This window comes from Leptonychotes weddellii, chromosome 4 (assembly GCF_054177405.1).
Source record: "Leptonychotes weddellii isolate Sample4059 chromosome 4, ASM5417740v2, whole genome shotgun sequence".
Lineage (NCBI taxonomy): Eukaryota > Metazoa > Chordata > Mammalia > Carnivora > Phocidae > Leptonychotes > Leptonychotes weddellii.
This window is the reverse complement of record NC_138372.1, coordinates 37867124-37892558: the sequence shown is the minus strand read 5'-3', so window position 1 is coordinate 37892558 and position 25435 is coordinate 37867124. Positions and strand designations below refer to the sequence as shown.

The 25435-nt window shown below is 44.7% G+C and overlaps 1 protein-coding gene across 1 annotated transcript in view; it reads left to right on the top strand.

Annotated features, from left to right (window-relative positions):
- The window catches only part of RAB3B (RAB3B, member RAS oncogene family), a 64961-nt gene extending 40122 nt beyond the window's left edge, over nucleotides 1-24839 (top strand). Inside the window, exons 3-5 of the mRNA XM_081816917.1 lie at nucleotides 9424-9542; nucleotides 13346-13470; nucleotides 24270-24839. Of these exons, the coding sequence (XP_081673043.1) occupies nucleotides 9424-9542; nucleotides 13346-13470; nucleotides 24270-24457 (432 nt within the window). The 3' untranslated portion in view covers nucleotides 24458-24839. The remainder of the gene's footprint in view (nucleotides 1-9423; nucleotides 9543-13345; nucleotides 13471-24269) is intronic.
- Nucleotides 24840-25435: the final 596 nt, after the last annotated feature.

Below are 25435 nucleotides of genomic sequence, written 5' to 3'. Positions count from 1 at the left end.
CATGACCTGAGCTGAAGGCAGTCGCTTAACCAACTGAGCCACCCAGGCGCCCTCATTCAGCATTCTTACTAAGTGCCTACTATATGTCAGGTGCTATAGTCAAGGGCCTGGGATTTAGCGAAATATAAGATTGGGTCCTGGGGCACCTGGGTGGCTCAGTTGGTTAAGCGACTGCCTTCGGCTCAGGTCATGATCCTGGAGTCCCAGGATCGAGTCCCCCATCGGTCTCCCTGTTCAGCAGGGAGTCTGCTTCTCCCTCTGACCCTCCCCCCTCTCATGCTCTCTCTATCTCATTCTCTCTCTCTCAAATAAATAAATAAAATCTTTAAAAAAAAAAAAAAAACTATCTTTAAAAAAAAAAAAGATTGGGTCTTAAGATGCTCATAATCTGAAAGAGGAGACAGATAAATAAACCAGTAACTATAATAAATGTGTCCAGGGATATAATGCCAAAGCATAAAAAGGCAGAGAGGGAAGTTACTTTGTCAGGGAAGAGGAGGTCAGGGAAAGCTTCAGAGAGCATGTGACCTTTGAATGAGTTTGTGAATTGTAAAAGAGAAGGGGTGGGGATTCCAGTCAAACATCTGCAAATCAGCAAAAGACCCACGAGTAGTTGGGCAAAACTGGAACTCATGGGTTGAGTGGAATAAGAGAGAGAAAGAACTGAAGGGAAGCCTGAGCTAGATCCTGAAGGGTCTGTATGTTCTACTGAGAAGTTCAGACCCTGTGGTGTGGGCTATGGGAGGCCGGAGAAGGGATTTAGATCAAGAGGGAAATAATGAGATTTGGATTTTGGAAAGACGCATCTGACATTCAGTGTGCTCCACTGAAAATGTTGCAGACACCTAATAAATCCCTCCTTTCAACAAGTGTTTATTGGAAATCTCCCCCACCTTATGTGCTAATGCTATGCCCGGTGCTGAGACACAGTAGTAAGCAAAACCAGACATCCTGTTCTTGTGGCACTTGCAGTTTGGCAGTGGAGAAAGACTTTAATCAAATAATTGCACAAATAAGTACAAAATTACAGTGGGGATGAGTGCTACAAAGGAGAAGGACATGGTGCCAGGACAGCATGTAATTGGAGCATTTGACTCTGCCAGGGTGGTCAGGGGAGCTTCTCTGCTGAGCTGAGCTGAGCTCCAAAGGAAGAGTGTTACCTCAAGAAAAGGCACAGGAAGGCTGTATGGGAACAGCCTCTCAGGCTTCAGAATCCCACCCCATGCATGTTTACCTTCTGCAGCAAATTTCAAACAAGTATTGTGTTGCATTCATCCTTTGATCTTCAGGACCTAGCCAACACTGCCACACCCAGTGAAGATTTGAAAGAAAAGAAAGGCAAAGGAGGAAAATCTGTTAGGCACTTTAGATATTTGAAGATAGCGGTGCTAGTCCCCAGTGTACTAAACATCTTCCTTCCCGTAGTTGTTCCTCCCGTGATACAGTTTCAAGTTCCCCTCACCGTTCTGTTCCTTCTGCTATTTGTCCAGGTCCCTGTGACAGGTGATTTAAAACAGAGATGTAGGCTTGTGTAAAGAGCCGTGGTCCCTTGGAGCCCAAAGACCTGGTTTTATTTAAGCCCCTTTCCATCATTCACTGTCTTTAGCCTCCCACAAGCTTCAGTTGCCTCTGTTGTGGAATGGGGACTTGGTTCTTCTCTCATAGGATTTCTTTGGGAATTAACTGAGATAATAAGAACAAACTTTATAACCTCTAAGAGCTAAACAAACATAGGATCTAAATATTTGGAAGGCTGCCACATGAGTGAAAAATTAGATTTATTCTTTGTGTCTCCAGAGAACAGAATTAAATCAATGGATAGAAATACCACATGCAGAGTTCAGCTCAACAGAAGGAAGAAATGTTCTTATAATCAGAACTGTCCATCAGTGGAACCACTGCCTTTTAAGGTGGTGGGCATCCGACATTAGAAACACTCAATACAAGTATGCCCTGCAGTAAATTCCTATTTTGAGTGAGAGAGCAAATTGAATAACTCTTAAGGTTTCCTTTTAACTTTAGAATTCAACAATCTGGTAGTCCAGACAAGTGGAGGAGCTGAGAGAGGGCAGATGTGGCAGAGAGTAGCATGAACAGAAATAATGGAGCAGAAATGAGTGTGGCACGTGTGGGCGACCATGAGGAAACTCTAGAAAGAAATGAAGGGTCTGTGTTGGGTATGATTCAGTGGAAGATAAAGAAGATAACTAGGGGCTCCTGGGTGGCTCGCTTGGTTAAGAGACTGCCTTCGGCTCAGGTCATGATCCTGGAGTCCCGGGATCAAGTCCCGCATCGGGCTCCCTGCTCAGCAGGGAGTCTGCTTCTCTTTCTGACCCTCCTCCCTCTCACGCTCTCTGTCTCTCATTCTCTTTCTCTCAGATAAATAAAGTCTTAAAAAAAACAAACAAAAAAAGAAGATAACTAATATTGGTTGAGCACCTGAGTGCCAGACACATGTGATTCCATTTAAGCTCTGTGGGTACAGCCTTACCCTCTGGTGGAGGGGAGATTGTTTGCCCCAGGAAGCCTTAGAGGACCTCCTATCTGGGAGGGGGAGGGTGCTGCAGAGTGAGCTGGATCCTGTCTTAGGGGGCATAAAGGGATCAAGAATACATAGTCTGGTTGGGCTATAGGTTGTATTGAAAATGCACAGGCTGTGGTCAAAAGACAGAATTTGAATCCTGACTCTGTCTCCTTATAGCTTGTGACTCTAGCAATTTATTTAACCTCTGTGCTCCTCAGCTAATTTATGTATAGAATGGAGACTCAAACTTACCCTGCTTTAGGCTGCTGTAACAATTAAGAGAAGTGATGTGAAATAAAGGGCATCCTGGGAAGAGCATAGACTTTGGAACCAGGTTTGAATCTGTCTGCCACGAACTGGTTGCAAGATCTTAGGCAAGTTATTGAACTTTTTCTCATCTGTGAATAGAGATAACAGTATTTCAAGACTGTTTGATAATTAAATAAAATAGGAAAGATGCTTAGCATGGTGCCTGGCATTTAACAGTGCTCAACTAGCAGTTTTATTTTGTTACTGTAAATAATGAGATCCCATATATAAAGTATTTATCAGAATGTGTGGCACATAGTTGATGTTAGCGTCTTTCCCCCTTGCCTATGTGTCTGTCTGCCACATGGGACTGCTGGAGGCTGGGGCAGTGGCTTGCACACCCTGGTGTCCATTCTCTGGCATAATGCTCTGCCCATATGAAGAGCTCAATGAATGCCTGTTTCATAGGAGTGAATTGATGGTTCTTGATGACATGGTCTCCTTCCTCAAGTAGCCAGTGAGTCATGCCTCTTTCTTTCTCCTCCTTCCTGTCTCCTCTTTGGTTCTATTTCTGACTCTCATCAGTAGGAGGGGAATCAATGTTTGTCAAAGTGATTTTTAAAAATAAAAGAGAGGGAGAGAGAGGGAGTTTCAGGAGCAGTTCTCTGGGCTACTTTCCATTGAGCATGGGATAGTGAGTGCTGGATTGTTGTTGTTCCAACCTTGCTTTTCTTGAAGTGAAATAACCATAACAACAATATCAACAGTAGTAGCAGGAGCTCCTATGAACTTTACTGAGCACCTACTGTGTGCCTGGCATTGTGCCACGTTCTAAAAATACATTATCTGTAATCCTCTCACAAGCACTTCAAAGGTGGTATTATTATCACCACTTTACAAATGAGAAAACTAAGGCTTAGAAGAGTTAAGTAATAATGAAAATGGTATGTACTCTCATATTTGAGTACCGCTTATGAGCTAGACATTTTAAAAAATCTTCTTTAATTGCAAACAGCCTACAATGTAGGCATTATTATTTCTATTCTAGATGTGAGGAAGCTGAGTGTCAGAGAGATGAAAAAAGCCAAGCTTTCCAAAATCACACAACTGATGAATGCAGAGCTGGGAGTCAGACCAAGCCCTGCTCAACTTTTACACTCATCTGTTCCCTTTCTATCAGGCCATTTGCTACTCTTTGAGAGAAGCATCATATTAAGACTCTGGCTGGAGGCAGCTCTGGAGGTTTGAATGAGTGGGAAGTGACACATAGCATGAAGCTCATCTACTCCAGCTGGGCAGACCCTGGGAAGCTGGCCTTGTTCCTGGGGCTAACTCTGGAAGTGCAGAAATAACAATTCTGATTCCTTTATGGAACTTACTATGTACTAGGAACCATTCCAAGCATTTTAGATATAATAACTTTCTTTTTTTTTTTTTAAAGATTTTATTTATTTATTTGACAGAGAGAGATAGCGAGAGCAGGAACACAAGCAGGGGGAGTGGGAGAGGGAGAAACAGGCCTCCCGCCGAGCAGGGAGCCCGATGCGGGACTCGATCCCAGGACCCTGGGATCATGACCTGAGCCGAAGGAAGACACTTAACGACTGAGCCACCCAGGCGCCCCTAGATATAATAACTTTCTTAATCTTCACAATAAGTAGATACTGCTATTATTCCCACTTTATAGATGAAGAGAATACGGCTCAAAAAGGCAAATTGCCCAAGGAGGGGATTACACAAGAGCATAAATACCAGGAGACAGTGATCATTGGGAGGCATTTTAGAGGCTGCCTACCATTGCCACGTAGTATGCGGTTAGAACAGGGATTCACACCCAGGAGTCTAATTCCATAGACCATGCTCTCAATCTCAAAACTATGTGGCCTTTTTGTTTAGCAAGTGGTGATTGAATCCCTACTGTATGCACAGCCCTATGCTAGGCACTAGGAGCATGGAGATGAAACTGTTTCCGTGTCCAAGCTCACTTATTATTCCATACCAGGATTATATTGTATTGTATTGTATTGTATTGTAATGTAATCTCTACACCCAATGTGGGGCTTAATTGGATATCAATTGGGTGACAGGACTCTTCTGTCAAAGAGCTGTGGCACAGGGCCAGGCTCCAGTCAGAGGTGGGGGACTAGAAACTCTCACAGGGAAATGGTACAACACAGATGGAGTGAGAAGAGTTGAGACCTGCTAGCAGTGCAGCTTCTCAGAAATCTTGCCTGGGCCTCTAGATCACTACTCTGGATGGTTGGCTAAATTCTAAATCCTCCAGGACAAGATTTGGGGCCTGGTCTACAGATGGGTGGAAAGAGTCTCATCTGTGGTGTTGACTCCGAGGAGCTCAGGAAGCTGAGTCAAGAGTGTATGGGGGTGGGGTAAATCAAATACTGCTGAAGTGTTCCATAGGTACACACAAGGCTTCTGCGTAGGTAGGGCAAACTGATGATTTCTCTCAGTAGTGCCTAAGTTACGTGTTCACTTACTCATCCATCTCTTCACTCATTCATTTATTCATCTGCTCACTCATTTATGAACTGGAGAAAATTATATTTGCCAGAACTCTTTTTTTTTTTTTTAAGATTTTATTTATTTATTTGACAGAGAGAGACATAGCGGGAGAGGGAACACAAGCAGGGGGAGTGGGACAGGGAGAAGCAGGCCTCCCACTGAGAGGGAACCCAATGCGGGGCTCGATCCCAGGCCCCTGGGATCATGACCTGAGCCAAACGCAGACGCCCAACGACTGAGCCACCCAGGTGCCCCTATTTGCCAGAACTCTTAGGGAGAAGTACTGTATGTGGTTAGAAGGAATAAAGCTGCTTCAGGTGAAGAGTAAGACACCCAAAGACTATGCTCAACAAAAGGAGATGGAGATTTATATGCTCCCCAAGGATGGTGGGTGTAGTAAGTACAGATTTTGTTTTGCTGAGTAAGGTTGTGCAAGTCTGGGCCAGAGCTGAATTGCTGAGGACATGGAGAAAATGAGCCCTGCCAGAAACATACCTTATCTTTGATTTCTCATCTCTTCACCTCTAATCCATCACCATGCCCTAGAGTTCACCTCTTAAACATCTCTTGGATCTGTTTCTACTCCATTCTCATTGCTACCACTCTAGTTCAATCCTTACTGGGATTCATTTGAACCACTGCAAAGATCTTCTAACTAGCCTTCCTGCTTCCCATCTCTTTTTCCAGTCCATTCTCCACATCACAGCCAGAGTGATCTTTCTAAATAAAGTTCAGATCTAATTATATTAATTCCCTGCCTCAAAAATCTTTTATTTTAAAAGATAAAGTCCAGAGGTGTCTGGGTGGCTCAGTTGGTTGAGTGTCTGACTCTTGATCTCAGCTCAGGTCTTGATCTTGGGGTCATGAGTTCGAGCTCCACATTGGGCTCTGTGCTGGGCATGGAGCCTAAAAAAAAAAAGATAAAGTCCAAACCCCATAGCACAACATTTAAAGCTTTTTCTAGTTTCAGCACATACCCATTTCCCATTTCCTGCCATTCCTTTTCTTTTGGAGTACTCAATGGCAAAAACTCTTCCTTCTGCCAAAATACTTTTCCTTCACTTCTCTGTTTGGACAATTCTTCTTTAGAAAAGTCCTTGTTGTCCTCCTACTATTGTCAAATAAGCACATCTTCAGGCCAATGCTTCTGGACTTGGTACAGATTCCATTAGTGGGAGCTACGCTGTCTACCACATTTATGATTCTCCTCCTGGGCATATTATAAGATTTCATTTTCTTGGATGTGGGTGTGTGACTTGCTTTGGCTAGTGAAATGGGAGAAGTGGAAGTTTTAAGAGCCAACACATGACTCACACACTTTTTCCCTCTGGTAGCTGCTCTGTCAGTCTTTATCTTAGAATAAGGAAGACAAAAAGCAGAGCACCCAGCCAACGCTTAATGGATATGGAGCAATAGTAAAAAATAAAACCTTGTTTAAGCTGCTGAGATTTGGGGATTGCTTTGTTATTGAATAACTCAGCATATCCTGATACACTATCTCTACTTTGACATCTTCTATAATTACCCAAAACCACCATGTTTCTACCTTACCTGACATGTGTAACACATTTTCTTCACACTGATTATCTGGAACTCATGACATATTGCCACATATTTCTTATTATCAGTCTACTGGTGTATGTCTTAGCTACCTCTGCACTTTTACTGAGGCTCCCTGAGGGCAGGATAGTGTTTGTTCTATGTTATGTCACACAAAGTATGGTTCATGGCTAAGGTATAAATTGTAATGAGTGTAGGGGTCAGATAGACTTTATTTTGAATCGCAATTCTGACACTTAGTGGCAATCTCTCTAAGCCTCAGTTTCCTCATCTGGAGTAAAATGGAGTAGCCATATATATCCTACAGGGTTTTTCTGAAGTATGTGGATAACAGGTGCAACATATGTACAAATAATGGCATACTGTAGTTATTATTGTTCCCTTATTTGTTTTTATTATCATTATAGATTGTGTTCAGGAAGTATTTGTGCACACGTCCTTCATTGATTGAGGTTTAGTGGTATGTGCATTGGACTTGGAATCAGAAGCCCTGGATTTAAGGCATAGCTTTTGTCACTAGCTTTATGACCTTGGGAAAGTCACTTACCCTGGCTGCATTTTTGCATTCTCAACTATAAAATGTAAATGCTAATAATACCTGCCGTACAGGGATTTTATAAAATTTAAGTAAGCTAATATATGAAGAGATGTTTTATACATGCTCAAGTATCATGCATTCTAAAATTGTAATGAAACAGAAGATTGGCTGGTCCCTCACATAAGGACTGTGTGGACATACGTGAAACATCCCAATGTGCTCCAATAACACTTTACTGTTGGTCTTGTTTTTGCTTGCTTGCTTATATGTCTGTCTTTCCAACTAGACTGTGATCTGCTTGAGATAAAGAATTGTGTTGGGGGACGCCTGGGTGGCTCAGTTGGTTAAGCACCTACCTTCGACTCAGGTCATGATCCCAGGATCCTGGGATCGAGTCCCGCATCGGGCTCCCTGCTCATCGGGGAGCCTGCTTCTCCCTCTCCCTCTGCCTGCCGCTCCCCCTGCTTGTGCTCTCTGACAAATAAATAAATAAAATCTTTTTAAAAAAAAAGGATCGTTAAAGGATTTTAAGCAAAATATTTGTTTCTCCATATGTAAGAGCAATATTTGCTTATTGTAGAGGAAATAAAAGTGCATGAAAAAGTTTAAAATCCCTGTAATTCTTGACTCTCATACAGAGATAATCACTATTAATCTTTTGATGTTTTCTTCTCTGCATATATAGTTACAAAACTGCTATTATATCACATGTACAAGCATTGTCTCCTGTCCCAACAAATATTTTTGTGCATAGGGCTGATTTTCTAATTTTGTAGCAAAAGTTTTGAGGAAGAAAATTTCTGTGTTAAGAGTGCAAATATTTTTTTTCCTGTATTTTTTTATTATGTTAATCACCATACATTACATCATTAGTTCTTGATGTAGTGTTCCATGATTCATTGTTTGCATATAACACCCAGTGCTCCATGCAGAATGTGCCCTCTTTAATACCCATCACCAGGCTCACCCATCCTCCCACCCTCTCCCCTCTAGAACCCTCAGTTTGCAAATATTTTTAATGGTCTTGAGACTTCCAAATTGATTTTCAGAAAGACTGAACCAAGTTTCCATGAGCAAGGAGTGAGGTTGCACATCTCACTACATCCTCATCTATAATGGGAATTATAATTAAGAATAGTTAAAATCTTTTTTTAAAAAAAGATTTATTTATTTATTTATTTATTTGACAGAGAGAGACACAGCAAGAGAGGGAACACAAGCAGGGAGAGTGGGAGAGGGAGAAGCAGGCCCCCCGCTGAGCAGGGAGCCCAGTGCGGGGCTTGCCCTTTTTTCTGTTGGAATTTCAATTATTTTCTTTCTTTCTTTTTTTTTCTTAAGTAAACTCTGCCCTCAACATGGGGCTCGAACTCATGACCCCGAGATCAAAAGTTGCCTGCCCTACTGACTGAGCCAGCCAGGCACTCCTCAATTATTTTCTTATTAATTTTTATGACATTTTATTTATTTTTTAAAGATTTTTATTTATTTATTTGAGAGAGAGAGAGAGTATGGGGGGATAGGAGCAGAAGGAGAGGGAGAAACAGCCTCCCTGCTGAGCAGGGAGCCCACCACAGGGCTCAATCCCAGGACCCTGAGACCATGACCTGAGCTGAAGGCACACACTTAACTGACTGAGCCACCCAGGTGCCCAAATTTTTATGAGGTTTTAAAAACCATTTTATTGGGGCGCCTGGGTGGCTCAGTCATTAAGCGTCTGCCTTCGGCTCGGGTCATGATCCCAGGGTCCTGGGATCAAGCCCCGCATCGGGCTCCCAGCTCAGCGGGAAGCCTGCTTCTCCCTTTCCCACTCCCCCTGCTTGTGTTCCCTCTCTCGCTGTGTCTCTCTCTGTCAAATAAATAAATAAAATCTTTAAAAACAAACGAACAAAACATTCTACCCACCAAGTACAATACAAGACACATAATAGGTGCTCCTTAAATATACCTTGGGTTATTTGTTAATTATTCTGAGGGCTTTTTAGGAACAAAAGTAGACTTTCTAGGAGGCTAACTCTTTCTTTTTCCTACCCAGGACACAGCTGGACAAGAGCGGTACCGGACCATCACAACAGCCTATTACCGTGGGGCCATGGGCTTCATTCTGATGTATGACATTACCAATGAGGATTCCTTCAATGCTGTCCAAGATTGGTATGAGATTCATTCATTGACCTCATTCATTCATTCACCTCACTCATTCATTATTCATCAAACTGTCTAGAAAACCTAATGTGTGCTAGGCCTTGTGCTTTATGCCAGGGCAATCTGGATGAATCAGACATGGCTCCTGGCCTCAAGGAACTCACAGATGAGAGGAAAGCACAGATCAGTAAGTAATCAGTGAGAATTTCATGTGACATGTGCAGTAATGAGGAGAGGCACCAGGGCTGTGGGTGCCCAACAGAGGGCTCTGACCCGGCTTGGGGAGTCAGGGAAGGGACCTGGAGTTGCTGACACAGATGCTACATTTTGTAAGATGAACAGGAGTTAGCCAGGGGGTGAGTAAATAAGAATATTCCAGGAAAAGAATGCAGATGTGCAAAGGTGAGACGGTAAGTGAAGGGTACAGGGAGAGCAGAGGTCATGAAGAATTTTGTGTGCTGGGGTAAGGAGTTTGGAGTTTATCCCCTAGGTGATGACATTTGAACAGAGAACCAACAGGTTCAGATTCATGTTTTGGAAAGATCATTCTGGTCCCAGTAGTGAGTGAATGCACATATGACTCCCCCATAAAGTTTATCCCTAGGCTGGGGGTCAAGAGTACATCCAGTCCAAGTTTGTAAAGATTCAATATACAGTGGAAATCAGCACAGCTCCAGATGTACAACCTCTGAGTAACTTACATCTTTCTTTCTGGAGCATAACTCACCGGGAGAAGGGAGCTGAGGGGAAGGTTAGGTGAGAGGGAGGGCCGGGGCCCTTGCCCAGTGGAAAGGATGAGGATGGGAGAAGGTGGAACATCTGTGCCATGGCTCTTGTTCAGAATCAGAGAGGCTGAGCAGGCCAGGCATACAGCAGCAGCGCTGGCCAGCGCCAAGCTTATCTCCTGTTCCCCTTTGCATAATAGCCACCCTTTGAGGACTTCCCTTCTCCAACGGAACAGTTGCCATGATTTGTGAAGTACTGTGGGTGCCTTGTAGCCTTGAACTGAGAGTGGCTTTGCAGCCTGTCCAGGGTGCCATGCACATGTCTGTCCTTCATGGTGGTTGACATTCTCCTTCCCAGCCTACCGGACATCTTCCCCTTCCTCCTTTCTCTTTCTTCTCTTCTAACAAGTACCCTGTATCTTCCTTTTCCTCCTTTCCTTCCTCTCTTTTCTCTTTACTCCCTTTTTTTCTCTTCCCTTTTCTCTTCCTTTCCCCCCTTTTTATTCCCTCTCTTCTCTACGGTCATGATTTGTCTCCCCTCCTCCTCTTCCCCTCCTTTTCCATCTTTCCCTCCACCTTCTACCCTGGAGTGATTAGCTGTTTTTTTAAGTGTCTTCACACTGCTCATTCCCTGTTGGCCTGACCTTCCTCCCTTTCACCATCAGTCGCTGTTCATTCTGTCTCAGGAACACAGTGAGTTTAACACTTGGTGACAATTCCTCCAAGAATAACCTGAGTTGCTAATCTGGGAGCTGAGAGTGGATGAGGGTGGGAGGAGGGAGGAAGATGACAGGAAGAGGAGTATGGGGAGACATGGAGACTTGGCTCCAGTTACCTGCCTTGAGGCTAAAGATTGAATGTCTATTTCTCCCAAGCCCTGGCCTTTCAGTTTTGCCTCTGAACAACTTGGTCCTGGACTAGCCATCTAAGTCCCAGTGCTCAGCACACAACCTGGCTCTTTGTCAGCCCACAACAAATGTGGCTCAGTGAATTCTGTACCTTGAGAGAATGGCTTCTCCCCCTTAAAGAGAAGATTAGTGGGGGATCAGCTTTATGAGCAGAGTTGGTAATAGGTCCAGGTTGCAGTTAGGGTTGAGTTAGATTGAGTGTCAGTGTCAGGATAGGGTAACATTTAAGATCTGCTTCAGGATTAACCATTAGCTGGCTTACTCATTCATCAGACAGTTGCTGACACCTTCTGTGCTCTGTGCTGGGGACTGGCACTCCAAAGATGAATGAGACTATCCCTGCCTTCAAGGAGAGACTTATAAATTCAGCCAAATGTAGCAGGTGCCATGGTAAAGGTGTAGGGGACCAAAAGGAGAAGTAATCATTTCTATTTGATGGGGTGGTTAGAGACAGAGTTAGGCTCATCCCCACAAAGAGATGTATCCACAATATAAGGGTCCTATTTTATTCATTATATTAAAATTTTGTTTCTCATTATATAAGTAGCATATGCTCACTTTCAAAAATTTGAAAAATACAGAAAAGCATTTTTTTTTAAGATTTTATTTATTTATTTATTTGACAGAGAGAGACACAGCGAGAGAGGGAACACAAGCAGGGGGAGTGGGAGAGGGACAAGCAGGCTCCCCGCCGAGCAGGGAGCCCGATGTGGGGCTCGATCCCAGGACCCCGGGATCATGACCTGAGCCGAAGGCAGACATTCAACCGACTGAGCCACCCAGGTGCCCCAAGAAAAGCATTTTTTTTTAAAGGTTTTATTTATTTACTTGAGAAAGAGAGAGAGAGCGAGTGAGCAGGGAAGTGGGAGGAGCAGAGGGAGAGGGACAAGCAGACTCTGCACTGAGCTGGAGTCTGATGCTAGGCTTGATCCCATGACCCGAGATCATGACCTGAGCCAAAATCAAGAGTCAGTTGCCTAACCAACTGAGCCACCCAGACACCCCTACAGAAAAGTATTTTTAAAAAGTTTCATAACCATCCTATGTGAAGGAAACCACTGCTGACATTTTGGTTTCTACAAATAATCACCATCTGAGGCCTCAGTGAATGTTTATAAGTCACAGAGGAGGGGGAGGGAGAGGCTAGCTGGGCCTGAGAAAGCCTGGGAAGGCTTCTCCCAAGGAATTATGAGATCAGCCCTGGGCCCTGGGGGATGAGTTAGTGTGGGGAAGGGACTCCCAGTCATGCCATGGAAGAACATTTTGGGCAAAGGCACAAGCCATGGAAGAGCATTTTGGGATGGGAGAGAAGTGAGAGGAAGTGGGATAAAGCTACAGAGACAGGATGTGAATGGTCTTGAACACCTGAGGGATCTAGACTTCATCACACTCTAGTCAGGGGGCCAGAGGAGAGTCCTTTTAAGAAAGGACTTACCGTGGTCAGATAGATGTTTTAGGGATGCCTGGGTGGCTCAGTCAGTTAAGTGTCTGCCTTTGGCTCAGGTCATGAGCCCAGGGTCCTGGGATGGAGCCCTGCATCGTGTTCCCTGCTCAGCGGGAGGCCTGCTTCTCCCTCTCCCACTCTCGCTGCTTGTGTTCCTTCTCTCGCGGTCTCTCTCTGTGTCCAATAAATAAATAAAATCTTTTTTTTTTTAAAGATTTTATTTATTTATTTGAGAGAGAGAATGAGAGACAGAGAGCACGAGAGGGAAGAGGGTCAGAGGGAGAAGCAGACCCCCCGCCGAGCAGGGAGCCCGATGCGGGACTCGATCCCGGGACCCCAGGATCATGACCTGAGCCGAAGGCAGTCGCTTAACCGACTGAGCCACCCAGGCGCCCAATAAATAAGATCTTTAAAAAAATAAATAAATAAATAAAATCTTAAAAAGAAAAAAAAAAGGATGTTTTAGAAAGAGCTCTCTGCCCAGTGAGGAGAGGGATGGGCAGATGTATTAGAGGAAGGCTTCTGGGAGCTGGGTGAGGTTTGCAAGAAGAGCTTATGGGTCAGCACCTGTGACAGCCAGCTGGGGCAGGCATCCGTCTGTCCTCAGCTGAGTTCATTGATGTAACTTGGGTGTAGCAAGCCCCCTGGAAGGGAAACCATGTCTTCGAGTTTTGCAGGGTTCTTTCCAGCATAGCAGGATGTCATTAACACAGTCCTCTCTCTGTCTCTCTTTAGGGCTACTCAGATCAAGACCTACTCCTGGGACAATGCACAGGTTATCCTGGTTGGGAACAAGTGTGACATGGAGGAAGAGAGGGTTGTTCCCGCCGAGAAGGGCCGGCTCCTTGCAGAGCAGCTTGGTATGGGCACAACATATGTATATGTGTACATGTTTACATTGGAGTGTGACATTAAGGGTGTGTTGTGATTGTGAATTATGTGCATGTGGGCTCTGTGTATGTTGTTTTATATTTGTACCATGTGCATGTAAGCTTTGTGCTAGTGAATTTTAGGTAATTTGTTATTTACGATGTGTATATTTTATTACATTGAATTAATAAGTGTAATTTAAATTCACGAATTTTTTTCACCAGTTCCTTCCACAAAGGCTTTGAGATGTTTTATAAAAATCATCACAGTGGGGTTCCTGGGTGGCTCAGTCAGTTAAACGGCTGCCTTTGGCTCAAGTCATGATCCCAGGGTCCTGGGATTGAGTCCTGCATTGGGCTCCCTGCTCAGCGGAGAGAGCCTGCTTCTCCCTCTCTCTCTGCCTGCCGCTCTGCTACTTGTGCTCTCTCTCTAGCTCTCTGTCAAATAAATAAATAAATAAATAAATTTTAAGATTTTATTTATTTGACAGAGAGAGAGAGAGAACACGAGCAGGGGGAGTAGGAGCAGTCAGACCTGAGCCGAAGGCAGACACTTAACTGACTGAGCCACCCAGACACCCCCAAATAAATAAAATCTTTTAAAAAAATCATCATAGTACATCAATAAAAAAATAAGAAAATTGGAGTAAAGGGAAAACAAAGTTAAGAGAAAATAAGAGGAAGCCGGGGTGAGATAAGTGGATATGTTTTAAGTTCCCAGGCATGTGTAAGAGTTGGACCAAAATATTGGCTTTGAGCTTCCTTACCAGCCAAGCAAGGCAAGAAACATAATCAAATACACAGTCTTGAGATGGTCCTTAAAATAAAAAACCCATTATTCAGAGAAGCACTTCTCTTGTGCAACTGTAAAGCAGACTCTGTATGCTGGATGTGACAATGTCCTTAATATCAAACGTTCTTACAGCAACCACAACGTTACGTCTTAGAATTTCCCTCAATGTAAACTGATGTTTCCTTACCAAAACACAATTCACAACAAAAGTAATTGTATGAAGGGATGAAACAGTGTGGTTTAAGTGATGCTCTGGCATTTTCCAAGGTTAAAGCACTTTTATCTCTGTGCTTCACTGAGACCCAGGTGCCTCAGATGTGTCTCAATGGCCCTACAGCAGAACTCCGACCAATACTTGCTTCAAAGAGCAGCTCCTTGCCTTGCCTTGCCTTTCTTTAAGATTTGATTTATTTACTTGACACAGAGAAACACAGTGTGAGAGAGAGCACAAGCAGGGGGTTGCTGCAGGCAGAGGGAGAAGCAGGCTCCCCACTGAGCAGGGAGCCCAGTGCGGGGCTCGATCCCAGGACCCTGAGATCATGACCTGAGCTGAAGGCAGACACTTAACCAACTGAGCCACCCAGGCTTCCCTCTTTTTTTTTTTTTTTCCTTTTCTTTTCCTTTCTTTTCTGTATTGGGGTTCAATGTAGGATCACCTCGGAGAAAACTTCCCCAGAAGGAAGGATATATTGCTTAACTTTTAGCCAGTCTCCCTAAATATGTCTCATAACCTAGGTGTTGTAAATATTGAGGAGTAGGGAGTTTAAAGTTATTTTCTCTGATGGTCTCTGAAGTATAGATATTTGGGCTTGTAGGTGGGCAAACTGTATAATATACAAATGTGAGTTGTGTATGGTATATATTTGTATTATGCGTATTATGAGTACGTGTGTGGGGGAGTGTCTTATACTTCTTTCTTCCCTCCCTTATTCCCCAGGGTGGCCTGGAATAGAAATTGGCAAACTGTAGGTGTTTAATAAAGAGGGAGGTTGGGTTATCTTGGATCTTACTGTTCTTTCCCCATCAGGGAAAAAAAAAAGTGCCTCTACCCGTCCCCCTGGTTCAAAGAGCAGTGAGCATGTGGTGAAGCATACATTTGGGTGACCTTAGGTATCACTTTATGCCTTCAACCTGCTGTCCCCAGGGAGGCTCCCAGCACTTTCCCTGGAGTGGCTACACCCCATCTGTTTAGAGCGCGCTCTTCTACTCCCCACCCCATTACCCTCAACCAGCCGGTAAACCTCCACTCACTTTTCAAAACAGCTCACGCTCTGAAGCCTCTCCTGGCCCCCAGAGCTCTTTTCTTCGTGCCCCCGCCTCACACACAGCAGACACAGTCCCAATCACACTTGGGTGCGCTTGTTTACTTGTCCATCTCCCCTCAAGTTCCATGAGGACAGGAAATGAGTCGTTTATTTTTGTGCCAACAGTGCCTACTTATATGGCCTGGCACTGAGTAGACACTGCAAAAATGTTTTGATTAAATTTTATTTATGTTAAGTATTTGGCTACTTCATTTTATTTCAGTCCAATTAAGACTTCCTGAGTGCTACTCTCTGCCAGGTACTGAGCTGTGAAATAGGATCACACGCCCCTGTCTGAAGGACAGAAACAGTGATACCCCGAGTGATCAGTGTGATAGAGGGATGTGCTGGGGCTTGGGGGGGCCCAGAGGAGGCACCTAACTCAGTGGGGATCAGAGAACATGATGCCCAAGCTGAGTCTTGAAGACAAAAACAGGAGCAGCCAAGTGAGGAGGAGAAGCAAGGACATTTCAGGGGAATAACACTGGCAAAGGCAAGGAACATCATGTGTGTTCAGGGAACTATAAATCATTGACTGTGTGAGTCGAGAGTAGCATTTCCCAAAAGAAAGACTTATGCCACTGGAAGTGAGTAAGATGATTTCATGTATGTATTGGAAAAAAAATATATAATCAGCATGTCAAGCCCTTAGAATTAAACAAGACTAAGTTTTAAAAGGTGTACTTGGAAAAAATATAATTGGCATGCCAAGCCCTTACGACTAAGATTTGTTAAAAGTGAGTTGGTTAAATATTTATTAGGTATTTACCTTGTGCCAGGCACTATTCTAAGTGTTTTAAAGTATTACTCAGTTAATTTAATCCCCCTGGAGCCCTCTGACATACTTACTTCTCTTATCTCTAAATTGTTTTTTTTTTTAAACAGATGAGAAAACTGAGGCACAGAGAAATTGAGTAACTTGCTAAGGTCACACAGCTAGTAACAGGTAGAGTCAGAATTTGAACCCAAGCAGTAGTCTGGCTCCATAGCCTGTGCTCCTAACTACTTAACCTCACTGTACAGTAAATAGGGTAATAGGTGATATATATTGATCCAGGTATTATATGATACGCTGTGTATTAATTATTTCATTTAATTCTCACTATAACCCTTCCAGGTCGATACTATAGGGTATGTCTAATACTCTGAAAAACGAAGTTCAGAGGGGTTAAATAATTTGCTCAAGTTTATGCAGTTAAGAAGTAGTGGAGTCAGTTTAGATCTATCAAATTTATATAGGAACATAGATGAAGTCAGATTAATTCTTAGTGCAGGGTTTAGGGAGGCACTTAAAGTAGGCCTTAATGAGTAGGTCAGATTTTGGGCAGGTCATAGTAAACCATGTCTGTCCTACACAATTTCCTGAGCTTTCCTCTGTTGCTTACCAATATTTCCCTATTTAGAGACCTATCTCTCTTGCTAGACCTCCAGAGCAACAAGGTTATGTCTAATTTGGTTCATTATCCTAAGCACCCAGCATAGGTTGGATATTCATTCATTCATGCATTTATTCACTTATTCATGAGCACTTACTCTGAACTGGGTTCTGTCTTGGTACTTGGGATATAATAGTGAACGAAACAGCTATGATACTTATTATCATGGAACTAATGGAAAAGGGACAATAAATAATTATACAAATATATAACTTAAAATGTTTTAAATAGACAAATTGAATGGTGTGTGAATTATATCACAATAAACCTGTTAAAAATTGTGATAAGTTCTGCATGAGTTAGGACTCTTGTTATGACAAGTGATAAAATCCCAAATCAAGGGGCGCCTGGGTGGCTCAGTCGTTAAGCGTCTGCCTTCGGCTCAGGTCATGATCCCAGGGTCCTGGGATCGAGCCCCGCATCAGGCTCCCTGCTCGGTGGGAAGCCTGCTCTCCCTCTCCCGCTCCCCCTGCTTGTGTTCCTGCTCTAGCTATCTCTCTCTCTGTCAAATAAATAAATAAATAAATCTTTAAAAAAAAAAAATCCCAAATCAAACTAGCTTCAATTTTTTAAAAATAGAATTTATTAGCTCATGTAGCTGGAAAGTCCACTGGACTCCGGATTCAACTGCATTTCCCATTTCTCAACTTTTCTTATCCCTTCAGTCTCCTTCCTTCTCCAGTCAAACTCTGCATGAGGAGTAAGATGAATGATGGAAGCTCCAGATTCATATCTTCCCAACTCCTGCAAAAAAAAGGCCTTCTGTGTCCCAACCGCCACATATCAATGTCAGGGAAGACTGTGATTGGCCACCTGTGAGTCACAGGCCCGCCCCAGTGGCTGAGGAGGCGGGTATGATAACCAGTAGTCGCCACAACTCTTTAAAATAGTGATTCCCTAAAGGAAGGAATGGTGGGCAGATAAAAGTAACGTAAGTTACAAGCGCTATGAAGAAAGTGAGAAAGAGAAACCTAATTTTAGACCGGAGAATCAAGATCTTCTGAGAAAGTAACACTGAAGCTGAGAACTAAAAGATGAGAAAAAGTTAGCCAGGCAAAGAGTGGGTGTGGGTGTGGGTGTGTGTGGGTGTGGATGTGTGTGGGGGTGGAGGCAGAGGGCCATATTCCAGATCAAGAATAGTCTTAATGTGGGGTAGAGCTTGAAGCACTCATGATATTGAAAGAAGCCCATGCCACAGAGACTAGACAATCAAGGAGAGAGTAGTGAGAGGTGAGAGTAGAGAGGTAGGCAGGGGCCAGTCCATAAAGGATCTTGTGGGCCATGTTAAGAATTTTTCAAGGATGGGATCAGATCTGGGAACAGTGAGGGAGGATGCTCAGCTTTCCTCATCCCCACATCAGTCCTATCCCTCTGCTATGCCGGCAATTAAGTAAGTTTCAGTGGTCTGCTGGTCACCACAGTAGTGCCCCTTTTCTGCTTTATGGGATTCCTCTTCAGGACTCCCTTTCCTTTAGCTTTTCTCAGCTCACTAGGCCAAGACTAGTGATATGGCCAGCAGCTAACTTTTTGTAAAGTTGGGAGTAGCAGCAGGCCGTCAATATCCTCAGAGTTCCTGGGACATGGGTGAGACTGTGGAGTCACTGAGGCAAGTGGATCTTTGGGAGAGTGAGGGAGTTTCAGGGACTCCTGTTCTAAGAAGCATGGCATTTTAGGGCCTCTGCCCTCCTGTGCCCCTCAGAAAGGGGCTTCTTGTTCCTTCCCTAGATCTGAATGTGAATGGGTCTGCCAAAGCCTAAAGGATAGTAAAGGAGAAATGCACTTCTGCCTACAAGGGAAGGAGAGACTCATTTACAATGTGGTTTTGGAACGCACACATACTCACTCCAGCAAAGTATAGTGGGAAAAGCACCAGACTAGGAGTTAGGAGGCTGAGGGTTTTATTCTGTTTCTGCCACTAGTTTACTATGTGATCTTGAGCATCTTGTTTCCTGTCCCTGGGTCTTAGTTTGCCCATCGGAAAAATGGGATTCAGATTTGTTGAGTGGGAAGGTCCATTTGGCTCTATCCCTCTTTGATTCTATGATTTCAATTCACATAATTCCTACTTATCACTCGGACTCCACAGACCCTTGTACACTGTGGTGCTTATTTTAGGTGTCTGGAGAACAACTCTGGACAGAAAGGAACACAGTGAGTCCCTGGCCAAATCATCAGTGACCAGAGGGACATGAGTTGAAGATTGATACATGACAGAGATGGGAGGTATCAGAGTGAGATAGAAAAGGAATTTGAACATAAAAGTCGAGGAGAAGTGTTCTGGGCAGTATCAGGATGAGGAGAGGTGAGTTCAGTTGGTTATGAGTTTTGAATAGAATTCTGAGGTCAAATTCAGGAGTAGGTAGTGTGGACAAACTGTAGAGTCTGTGGGTCTGTGGCAGCTGCCTTTGGACAGGATAGGTAAACATGATCATGGGGGTTGGTGTGGATCATTGTTCTGAAGCCAATTAGAGGGAGGAAAGGATTGAGGGCTAGTCTGATTAATTTATTGTCATCTTCCTGACGTCACTAGGTTCTCAGCTCCTGAGAATCCTTATTAACGAACCTGAGGAAAAGGTTACCATCTGGGCCTGCTAATGAAGGGCCTTCCAGAAGTCTGACAGTAATTGGGTGGGTGTACATTTGGGGTGGTTCTGCTAGGAAGAGAGACCCATGAGCTGGCTAGGGCCATGAGCTGGTTATTTGAATCAGAGTTCCCATACCTTGGGTACCTTGGAGATGACAGTGACGACATCTCCTTGGCATGACATACGAGCTCTCCGAGTCTCCACAAGACTTACTGCCTCATCTCTCATCACTTTGAGCTTTCTGCTCGAATGATAACAAACTGCTATGGTCATTCCGGCATATACCAAGGCTGTTTTTTGCCCCATTAGCTGTGCTCATGCTGTTTCCCCTGCCTGGTACGCTACACATGCATGTGCTCACACATACACTCACAATCACCTGTCTTTATCTAGCTGATATCTGCTTAGGAATCACCTTGTCCAAGAAGCTTTCCCTGGCCCCAAGACAGTTAGGTGCCTCCTCTTGTGCCCTGCTAATCCCCTCACTTCCCACCATCCCAGCATTTATCACTGTACTATTGTCAATGTGTCTGTTTCCCACACTAGACTAGGAGCTCCTCGAGGGCAAGAACTACTGATTTGCCTCAGTGTCCTCCTGCATGTTGAGCTGAGCTCACATGACCCCCACTGTCCACACCCTCCATGCTCATTCCCACCTCCTTCATTCTTCTGTTCATCAGTCGACACTCACCAAGCACCTATTCCTCTGGCTAGTGCTGGGGCTCGGATGAATGACATGATCCCTGCTTAGGGAGCTCCTCGTCAGATGGACTTCTACCATGCAGGGTAACATGTGCTATAGCAGAGGGAAGCACAGAGGAAAATGAAGGGGCTGTATCTAAGCTGAGTCCTGAAGAATGAGAAGTTAGTTAGGTAGAGTTTTGCTCAATTCTAGCCTTAAAGTCTCCCCTCTCCACCAACTTCTGGAAGCCTCCTCCTGCTCTCTTCCCCTGCCACTCTCTCCCCACTGCATTCCTGCACAGCCTCTGGTTTGCTCTACCTGGGTTAGAAATGTTATAGTGTTCGGTCACTGTTCCAACTGAGAGCGAGACAAGGGGACATAAGGGATAGAGCCCTGGCTTATGCCCATCTCTGAGTCTAGGTTTTACTATCTGTAAATTACAAATAACTCCTGCTTTGCCCTACCCGACTCACAAGGTTTTAAAATTGTATTTTTGAACTGTTACAGACTATGCACATGTGAGGGATTGAAACTCTGATTAGTGTGTCTTTTCCACGATCAGATTTGGTCTCCCTTTGTCCCTGGCTCTCAAGAAAAGACCTGGAACAAAATCAGTGTTCATTAAAGACCTGTTTTATTGACTGGCCCTGAATGATGAGGAAAAAGGTTTCCCTAAAGGCCCTGGGTGTAAGGAAGCTGGAACTAAAGTGAGCTAGGAATATAAGGAAAAGGGAATGAACATGTCTCCCACATGCCAATCATTTCACATACTTTTGTGCTTTTAATTCTTATTACCACCCTTTGAAGTAGGTAATATTCACCCCATTCTACAGATGAAGAAATAGAGGGTGAGAGAGATTGTGACCTTGACTAAGGTCACACAGCTAGGAGCTGACAGAGACTATATGCAAATCCAGGCTATATGACTCCTGGGCCTCTTCCCACTGCCCACCTGTACAACATGACATGGCCTCCCCTTGGTGCCAATTCCTCAGAAGGGATTTGTACCCCTGGCCTTGACTTATGTCCCCAACTTCATCCAAACTGATAGTTAAAGCCTATTTACTTCTTTACCTGTTTGCCCCTTTCCTAGGCAAGCAACACACTTCCTCCACCTCCCCAAACATTGCCATTTATGATAAGCCAGTCAAAGGCCAGAGAGTCAATTTTTATGATATTCATTAAGGAAAACATGCTGGAGGGTCTCTGAAGCTGACTGGGTTTCTATGGCTTGCAGATAATGAACCAGCAGCCACCTCCTTCTTTATCACGTGGCCACAGTTAGGGCGCACTTTTGCTGCTAGCCTTTTTCAGGTTAGGAAATGAGCCACAGAGAGGCTGTCAACCAGAGGAGGCCTGGGAGGAGCTGGGAGTGCCTTCAAGCTGAGATGGCAGGGGAAGAAGAACCTCGTTTGTACCTGGGGGCTTTAGCCCTCTCTGTGGACAGTGGGCTAATAGGGAGAAGGAGGGAGGGGAAAGAGAGCCCCTCCTTTGTGGGAAAAGATGATAAAAGGAGAATGGGATGAAGAGGAGGTGAGAGGAGCCAGATGAAAGTAGAGAAAAAGCAACTGTCATTCCAACGGCAACTTTGTACAGCAGTTTATCCACGTCTCACTCAATTCTCCCAATTGCTCTCGACAGAAAGGCACTATGGCTATTCCTACTTGACAACTGAGGAGTCTGAGGCTCAGAAAGGCTAAGGGATTCAGAGAAATAAAGTGACTTGCCCGGGGGCACCTGGGTGGCTCAGTCGTTAAGCATCTGCCTTCTGCTCAGGTCATGATCCCAGCGTCCTGGGATCGAGTCATGCGTCGGGCTCCCTGCTCTGCGGGAAGCCTGCTTCTCCCTCTCCCACTCCCCCTGCTTGTGTTCCCTCTCTCGCTGTGTCTCTCTCTGTCAAATAAATAAATAAAATCTTAAAAAAAAAAAAGTGACTTGCCCAGATTCAGACACTGTGGTAATCAGATAAAAGAAGAGGGGTCCAGGGGTGCCTGGGTGGCTCAGTCAGTTAAGCGTGGACCCTGGGATCGAGCCCTGTGTCGGGGCTCCCTGCTCAGTAGGGAGTCTGCTTCTCCCACTCCAGAGAAGCTCCCTCTACCCCTCTCCCTGTTCAAGCGCACACGCGCTCTCTCTCTCTCTAATAAATAAAATCTTAAAAAAAAAAACCCAGAGGGGGCCAAAGAGACTTGTAAAGAAGAGAAAGATATGGTCAAGGAAGGAAGGAAATTGAAAGGGAGAAAGGAAAACAAAATAAAGAGGGGAAGAGAAGTGGGAGACAAGGCTGTGTATGGACTTGGAGCCAGTCAAACCCAGATCTAAACCCAATTTCCACTAGTAGCCATGTGACCTTGTGTAAGTTATGTAATCTCTTGAAGCCATTTTCTCATTTATAAATTGAAGATGATTATATTTCCCCACAGGCTGCTGTGAGGATTAAGTAAAATAGTATTTCCCAAGCTCCTGGCCTAGTGTCTGACATTTAGTAGGTGCTCAACAAAAAGAATCCCAAGGAGAAAGTGTGAGGAACGTAAGGGAAAGGAAGGAGTGACATGAAAAAAAAGGGAAGAGAGAAGCTTTTGAGGAGAAAAAAGATGGGCCTGGAAGGAAAAGAAAGAGGAAGATAGATGGACAAAAGAGGAGGGAGGAGGCTGGGGCAGGGACATGTAGAGAAGGACTGGCCTCCAACTGGCCAAAATTCCACAGTTGGGAAGCAGCCACTTTGTCTGAATCAGGAGGGCCTTTCTTATGTCTCCCAGGACAACCAAGTTCTGTTCATTGTCACAGAAAGTGTCATTAAGGATCTGAAGGTACAAAACAGACAAGAATATCTCACACTTCAGGTGCAGTCCTCCAGGTGCCTTTTGTGGGGTTTGTGTGAGAAGGGAGAGATACAAGGGAATTCCAGGGGGATCTGGGGAGGAGGAACCTCAGGGAGTGGAGATAAGCCAGTGTGTCTGGGGTGGAAAGGGCAAATGAAGCTTTGCTTGTTCATTGTGGATCTTGGGGTGCCTTCCAGATCCTAGACTAGAGCTGGGTAGGCTGCGGTGAGTGGAAGGCAGGGGAAAGAAGAGGAAAAACCCTAGTCAAAAAGGTCAGAGCCTGGACTTCTCACACTGGTTCCTCTATTTATCTTGGGCAAGTGCTCGCTTCGGCAGCACATATACTAAAATTGGAACGATATCTCGGGCAAGTCAGCTTATTTCTCTAAGCCACAGTGTCTGCCTTAGTGAAATGGAGAGGGTTTGCCCAGACATTCCTTCTCCCGGGGGTGACTTGAGGATCAGATGAAGTAATGGATGTGATAAATGCATTGGAAAACTGTGAAGTGCTATGTACAAATATTGAAGTATTCAGTCTTTCAGAAAACACCTAATGAACCCCACTCTGTATCAGGCACAGCACTATACACTTTACCTGCATTATCTTGTTTAATGAGGTAGGTAAAATTATCCCTATTTATAAACCAGGGAATTGAGTCATAAAGAGAATTAGGTGACTTGCAGGGGGTAACACAGGTGGCCAAGGGTAGAACCAGGATCTGTCTGACTCTACAAACAGTGCAGGTAATCCCTGCCCTGTACCATCTATTTATTTATTTATTTTTAATTATTTTTAAAATTTTTTTAATTTTTAAAGGTTTTATTTATAGATTTGAGAGAGAGAGAGAGAGAGAGACTGAGTGAAAGGGAGAGAGCATGAGCAGGGCAGGGGCAGAAGGAGAGGGAGAGCAGACTCCCCACTGAGTAGGGAGCCCGATGCGGGGCTCGATCCCAGGACCCCAGGACCACGACCTGAGCTGAAGGCAAACGCTTACCTGACTGAGCCACCCCAGGCACCCCTGTACCATCTCTTTAGGGCAGAATCGTCTGCCATGAAATTAGGCCTCCTTGCTTCACTCCTTTGCACTGGCTATATTAATCCAGAGTGGTCTGGCCAGGGGGCATAAAAAGGAAAGGATAATCCTTACTGTTACCTCTCTTCTCTCCTTAGGGTTTGACTTCTTTGAAGCCAGCGCCAAGGAGAACATCAGTGTGAGGCAGGCCTTCGAGCGGCTGGTAGATGCCATTTGTGACAAGATGTCTGATTCACTGGACACAGACCCCTCCATGTTGGGCACCTCCAAGAACACCCGTCTCTCGGACACCCCACCGCTGCTGCAGCAGAACTGCTCGTGTTAGGCAAGGCCCACCCTCCTGATCTCCCCTTCTTGTGAGCCCACACCCACTCTGCTTTCCCCATTACACTCTGTCCACCCCCAGCCCCAAGCAGGCTGCATTGCCACTGACCTTTGCCTGAAGTGGAGGCGGAAGCATGCCTCTTGAGTTCTCTGCAGATGGCCCCACTAATAGACACCCAGTCCTAGACTAACAGCCAGGTCACAGCATGGGTAGAGATTCACTTTACAAAAAAAGACTCCATCAGGGGCGCCTGGGTGGCTCAGATGGTTAAGTGTCTGCCTTCAGCTCAGGTCACGATCCCAGGGTCCTGGGATCGAGTCCTGCATCGGGCTCTCTGCTCCTTGGGAGCCTGCTCCTCCCTCTGCCCCTCTCTCTCTCTCTGTCTCTCATGAATAAAAAAAAAAAAAAGACTCCATCTTACAAAGGGTATTCACTTCAGGAACTTGGAAAGTGAGTCTCTTTTCTGCCTTTAAAATAAGATTTCCTCCATTTACCAAAATTTGACACACGCACACTTTTTAGGGCCCGGCCAGCTGGGTAAGTGCGGCCCACCTGCACAGCTAATCCTGTTAAAGAAAACGTCGTCATACACAGCATGCTTGTTTCATATCAAGCTCCCTGTGGGGCTTCCTCTCACTGCAAGCCAAGCTTTGACTCTCAAAGCCTTATGCCTGTTACCACGGATGCCCACAGGGCCTGGGGCAGTTGCTGTGGTGACAGGCCAGAGCTAATCTCCAGAGAGCTCAGACTCTCTAATGATGCTGAAGGAGCAAAGGCTGAGTCAGAAATATTCTTAAAAGAAAAGATTATTCCCTGCAAAATGTCAAAGGTTCCTGCTATATAAAAGAGCAGGAGAGTGAGCTCAAGAAAGACAACGAGAAAGAAAAGAGAAACACAGGCAAGATAAAGGAGCAGGTCATGACTTTCTGATTTTGCTGCTTTCCAGCTGGTTCTTAACTGTGGGAACTCCATGAAATT